The following is a 6,374-nucleotide window of genomic DNA, read 5'->3' on the forward strand; positions in this document are numbered from 1 at the left end:
AGAGAGAGAGAGAGAGAGAGAGAGAGAGAGAGAGAGAGAGAGAGAGAGAGAGAGAGAACAGAGAATGTGATAGGGGAGAGTGAAAAGTAAAATACGTGTTTAAAACATAAAGATCTTTATCCCCAGGATATGTGTTCTAAAAGATGTGTCTTTTCTCTGAGGCAACTTGAGAGACATGAGTGTTTATCCAGTCATCTGCTCTTAGGAAATTGCAGAAGTTTCCCTTCTCATAATATCTATGATGTAGAAAACCCATGACAGGAAGGACCTGCCCTCAAGATGACAACTGCATATCTGATGTTACAGGACATTTGTCAGACTGGCCCAAGAGAACAGGTACAAACATTGCCAGGACTCACCATAATCGCCATGCTCATAGTGCTGCTATACCTTGGTGAGATATAATGAGGGGGAGTAGATGCTTGCATTTGTAAGGGAACCTATTCAACAGCCAGGTTTAATTTCACATGGACATTCTAGGGGATCACCTCAGGCTCTCAATGTGAAAAAGCTCTGAGAAAAAAAATTTTTTTTCCAGGTCTTATTTTGGAACCCAGGACTGCAGTACAGGCAGGTGAGTGTTTCCAGCCATCCCAGGATTTGACTCTTCACTCTGATGATACAACCTCTAATCTACTTTCTAGTGTGTCAATTCCTCAAAATGGTGATGGGGGATTGACATTTATGGGCTAATGTCTTGTTCCATGGGTGTGTTCTGTGCTAAGATCTAGTGTCTGAAGAAAGATGTTCTGGGCCTTTGATTTCTTCACAGGACACCTCCCAAAGCCCATCATCTTGGCTGAGCCAGGCTCTGTGATCGCTGCACATACATCTGTGATTATCTGGTGCTGGGGTTCCTGGGAGGCCCAGTATTATCATCTGTATAGAGAGCAAAGTTTAAATCCTTGGGACACTGCAGTCCCTCTGGAAACCAGGAATAAGGCCAAGTTCAACATTCAACACATGACAATTACATATACAGGCATATGTAAGTGTTACTGCAAGAGTGCTGCTGGCTTCTCAGAGCACAGTGATGCCATGGAGCTGGTGATGACAGGTGAGAGGACATCAGGGAACTATGTATGGGCTCTCTCCTAAGAAGGAGGTCTATTTTCCAGGAGCTCTTCTCTCAGAGTCCAATCTTGGAGAACAGTGTGGGTAACTCATATTCATTTCACACACTGCCCCTTGTATTCTAGGAGCATATGAAAATCCCAGCCTGTCAGTCTATCCCAGCTCTAATGTGACCTCTGGAGTTTCCATATCCTTTAAGTGCAGCTCATCCATAGTATTTGGCAGATTCATTCTGATCCAGGAAGGAAAGCATGGCCTCTCGTGGACCCTGGACTCACAGCATCAGGCCAATCAGCCAACCCATGCTACTTTTGTTCTGGATGCTGTTACTCCCAAACACAATGGAACATTCAGATGCTATGGCTTTTTTAGAAATGAACCACAGGTGTGGTCAAAACCAAGTAACTCCCTAGACCTCATCATCTCAGGTAAGCACCTTCCACCCATAATCACTTAGTGTGTTGGTTCACTCTAGTCATTTTCCTAAGATGATCTTTGGCTTAGAATTAGAGGGAGGGAGCACTGTGGTTAAAAATACTGTTCAGTTCAAACGACATTCACCCATTGATATAGGAGTTGCAGTCAGAATCCCCTGGTCCAAATGCCTTTTTCCTTGACTCATTGTAATTTAGCAGAGGCCATTGAGAGAGACACACAGTTGAAGTGATCAGAAAATGTCTCTCTACTAGTTGTATTCCTATTTTTGTTGTAACAACACCATGCTATAAATAAAGTAACTTAGTGAAAAAAGGATTGATTTCAACTAATTTTGCATGGAGCATCAAGAAGGTAATGAAATGTAGGCATGCAAGCAAGAATTGAAGTAGGGATCTTAAAGGAGCACTGCTCACAAGTTTTCTTGACAGTGCCTTGCAGTATTGCTTTCTTACACCATCAAGATCTAACCACTTAGGGTTAGAATAAGCCAAAGTGGTCTGGTATCTTGTAAATCAATCAATCAGGAAAATATTTCCATAGACATAGATGTATTTTCTCTGTTGCAGCTGCCTCTTTCCAGGTTATTCTAGCTTGTATCAAGTTAGCAAAAATCTAATGAGAACCATCTTCAGTGGCAGACACTGCCTATTTTCCTCTTATTTTTATTTCCTCAAATCATGTGCCCAGGCTCATGTTAATAACTGGACACTGGAGACTTTTAGTACATGTGTTGCCCAGACTTAGTGTGGCAGTTCTGAGTCCCTCAGAGTCTCTAGCCTTTCCATATGTTCAATGATAAACTTTGTATAGGATTGATGAGATAAGCTGTGATCTTCACAGAGATCCAAGAACTCAGAGTAACAAAACCTTGTCTGCAACAGGGTGATATCCTTTTGAAATTAGTGTCCAGATTGAGATAGAAAAAACAGGACATAATAAAGTGTTGTGAACTCTAATGTTCATCTCTCCATCAACCTCTGGCAGAAACCAAGGATCAGCCCTGTACACCCACTGAAGATGGTAAGTGAGAGCTCTTCTAGCAGGTGGGTATAACAATAGTTGAGATCATTATGAATTGGTGAATACTTCTCTGAAGTTTAGATAGTAGGTTATCTGGACTTATTTGCGATTTAGATGCTATGTTCCTTACATTGCTTAGTGCTCAGTATCTCTCTCTACCTAAAGTTCAGGTCCTCCTTTTCAAGACGTTCTGATGGCTTGGGTTCCTGAAATTTCTGATAAACTTTCTTCCTAGGCTTCAGCTCCCTGAACAAATTTTGTTGAATAATAACGGTAGATAAAGGTGTTCTTTTGATATTCAGACAGGAAGAAAACTGACTTATTCTGAGTCTTTTTCCTGATGTCTGCTAGTGTAAAGAAACAGGTTTGCCAATACCTTCAATTTAATTCCAGTGCTTTCCTTGGCTGTGATATCCTAGGTGAGGAAGGAGGCCCATCCGTTGAATTCCAGTTCTGAAATGGCCATATCTCCTTTGCTACAAGGATGGTGACACAGGATAGGGGGTATACTGGCACAGACTTAAAGACAATGCTAGACAGTGACCTACTTTCATGCTCAAATAGCTTATGAACTGTATGTAGTGAGGACAAGTCTGGAAGTCAAATACTAAGTTCAAACTGGTTCAGAGGCTACTAAGTTCAGCATCTCATCAGGCTTTTTATATTCATTCTAAATGACATGGGTCAAATGAACTTGTCTCTGTGAGCTTTAATATTCTCACCTATAACTGACTGGGTAAACCATATAATTACACATTGAAAGATTGTGACATTGGAGGCCATGAATGAGCTAAACATAAAATAGGTGCTAGGTAAACATTATCTTTCTCTCATGCCTGATGTCAACTGTGCCTAAGGACTGGAAACATACCAGAAGATTTTGATTGGAGTACTGGTGACATTCCTCCTGCTTTTCATCCTCCTGCTTTTTCTCATCCTCATCGGATACCAATGTCATCACAAAAAGAAGGCTAGTAAGTAGAGCATGAGTGGCTTGCATGTCTGGAGGTGTTGGGCAGAGAAAACATGTAGTCTCAAGACATGTATAAATTTCAGAGATAGTGCAATATTTCTGATCTCCTAGAGTATTTGCATAGTCATAGGAAGGAAATTAACAGTCCCTTTCTTCCTCTTAATGATTCTATTGTTGGAGCTTTCTCATCCTCCTAGCTGATGCTTTTTCAATTCATGCAGCTCAAAGAGAGGCCTACTTACAAGTGCTTTCAGCAGCACCAGACCCAACACACAGAGATAGACACCACCAGAAGAGATAATTCTTGTCAATAGACACAGACTCTCAGCTGCCATAGACCTCACTTCTATCTGATTATCCCTGTCTTCACAAGTCTAGCCTAGAGGCTACCATCAATGAAAAACACCTGTGTGAGAATAAGAGGGTCCTGGGGAGTATATGCACTAGACCTCAGTATCAGAGGTCTGATGGGGAGTGTCGTGGGTCAGCTCTTGGAGGAAAAGAACCCTTATGATGGATCTGGGGATGTGACCACGTTCTCTGATCCTCTGTCTCTTTACGGGACAAGGAAATGGATTTGAGTCGAAGAGATCCCAGAGCTTCTGGCCAAGAATTGACTCTGTTCTTCTAACATGACACATGCTTCTTTGAAGAACACACAATCTGAGAACAATGCAGAGCTGAACAGTTGGTGATACTCCTGCCCCATTCACACTGATAATAGCAATATTTTGCACCAGTAAGAACCACACATGGCCCCTTCATCTGGAAGAGATTGACTCTGTGATTGCTCCTTCTTGCCTTCCTTATGACTGTGTGAACATTATCTCCAGCCTCTTTTCTGTATGTTTGTTATCTGTCTGTTGCTTATCATCAGGTGCCTAATGTCTCAGAAAGGACACATGAGTCAATGAGCCCTAACACCTCCACCACCACCACCACCACTACCACCACCACCACCACCACAACTCCCCAATCCACCTGTACTCATTCACCCTGTTATCCACAGATAATTCCTTTTGTATAAGTTTGAGGATGATTTTATTAGGGATTAAAGAAAAATGTAGCACAGGCAATCAGTTAATCCTAGCAGCTGCTAGGTGGAGAAAGAAAATGAAGAAACAAAATTAGGGGGAAATCACATTGTTTGAGTAGAGCTAGGATGAAGAGAAACTATGTGATAGGAAGAACCAACAAAGCCGGGAGATGAGATTTAAAGAAAGAGTGAGGACTCACAAAGTGTTGAGGAAAAGTGTGTTTTAAACAGATATACAAAAATAACTGAAGTTATGAAATAACTCAGAATAGTAGGCATATTCACAAAGCTGTGTGGCTGCAGCCCTACAAGTGACAGCTGAGATCATCCCTTCCCTCTGGCTGTTCATAGACTGTGAACAAAGCAAAGAACAAAACTCCTCACCCACTCCAAGCTCACCTCAAGGCTAGAAAATGAGATGTGTATAACTGAAGAAAGTGGTGTGGAAAATGAAACAGAAAATACATAGTGTTTGAGGCACACAGGCCTGTTGTGAATCATAAGAGAAGACTCTGAGTAAGTTCATTCTGAGGATAACCATAAATGGAGAGGTCCACACAGACATCTAATGAACTAGTGCACATAGGCAGAAAATACAGCAGATATGGTCCTCAGACATGAAAATGGGAATCAGTGTGACAATAACAGGCTGGAACTATGAGAAGGAAGCTTCCAGACTCCCCAAGTTCTGCAAGCCCCAGCAGAAATGATGTAATGTGATAAATTTCCAAAAGGATCTCTCTGGCTGAAGGAGATACTGGATGGAACCATGGGTCACTTTATCCACCTCATTGTCTCCTTGCTGCAGAACCCACAAAATGAAGACCCCCAGGGAATTGTGTATGCCCAGGTAAAATCCTCCAGGCTTCAGAAGGTAGGAATTAATTTTTCCCCACTGTCAGAAACCTTTCCCCTCAGGTTCATTCCAGCCCCATCAGTTACTAACACTAAACACCTTCTTCCAACTCTATCCAACCCCAGGACACTGCTTCCAAAGAGACCCAGGATGTAACCTATGCCCAGTTGTGTATCAGGACACAGGAACAGAACAACAGCTGAAACCAGCAAGCAGCCAACACAGAAAGAAGACCCAGACCCCACATTCCATGAATGAAAACTAGGGATTTTCTGATAATTGATCCCAGTGGACTCTGTTTAATTAATTCAAGCCATCATGAATACCTCATGTGTTATCAGTAGCTTCTCAGAATTTTGGGATTATACTTTATTCTTTGTTCAGAGATAACAAATGTCCTTACATTTTGTAAATAAAGCCAAATCCTCCTCAATCTACAATTCATCTAATGAGAATAAAATGAAATGTGATATTGTGAATTGAATGACAATGTAACCCGGGCACACTAATCAATGAAACTCGAATTTTTAGAACCATGAATAAATGTATAAGCAAAGAAAATGTCTTCAAAATCAATGGCCTCATCTATTATAATGATAATATAGAATTAAAAAAAAAACAAAAAACAAAAAACAAACTATCCCAGATGAAGGCACAGGGGAGGAAACGGTGATATAAGCGCAGCCTTTTACTCTTTTTTTACATTTTAAGATCTAAAACCATAAAAAAGAGTCTCTGTACAGTGCCTTATACAGAGAGATATAGAGAGTAGAAACTCCAGTTGCTGTACTCTAGATCAAATGTAACCTGCAATGCAAGAGTTTTGTAAAACTTATTATAGATACATAAATCAACACTGTTCATGTCTGAATAAATGTATCACATGGAAATATTGGAAATGTTATTAATAAACATTTATCAAATCAGGTAAGAAAGCAATTAAATACAATGACAATTCTTGCTGTTTCATGCTACAG

At 40.9% G+C, this 6,374-nt stretch overlaps 1 protein-coding gene across 1 annotated transcript; it reads left to right on the top strand.

Annotated features, from left to right (window-relative positions):
* The first annotated feature begins 369 nt into the window (after window positions 1-369).
* LOC115032167 (leukocyte immunoglobulin-like receptor subfamily B member 4) lies at window positions 370-5,797 on the top strand. Its single transcript, XM_029482941.1, has 9 exons — window positions 370-394; window positions 539-574; window positions 773-1,057; window positions 1,200-1,502; window positions 2,497-2,532; window positions 3,390-3,506; window positions 4,145-4,196; window positions 5,349-5,415; window positions 5,523-5,797. The coding sequence occupies exons 1-9, from the start codon at window positions 370-372 to the stop codon at window positions 5,598-5,600; spliced, it is 999 nt and encodes a 332-aa protein (XP_029338801.1). The 3' UTR covers window positions 5,601-5,797.
* The last annotated feature ends 577 nt before the right edge of the window (window positions 5,798-6,374 follow it).

This window comes from Mus caroli, chromosome 10 (genome assembly GCF_900094665.2).
Source record: "Mus caroli chromosome 10, CAROLI_EIJ_v1.1, whole genome shotgun sequence".
NCBI lineage: Eukaryota > Metazoa > Chordata > Mammalia > Rodentia > Muridae > Mus > Mus caroli.

Bases quoted from the DNA above. Each gene is read 5' to 3' on its own strand.
- LOC115032167 (XM_029482941.1), top strand. From the start codon at position 370: ATGCTCATAGTGCTGCTATACCTTG. The intron at 395-538 runs GTGAGATATAAT...TTTTTTTTCCAG, and splicing joins CATAGTGCTGCTATACCTTG to GTCTTATTTTGGAACCCAGG. The intron at 4,197-5,348 runs GTGATACTCCTG...CTCCTTGCTGCA, and splicing joins AATGCAGAGCTGAACAGTTG to GAACCCACAAAATGAAGACC.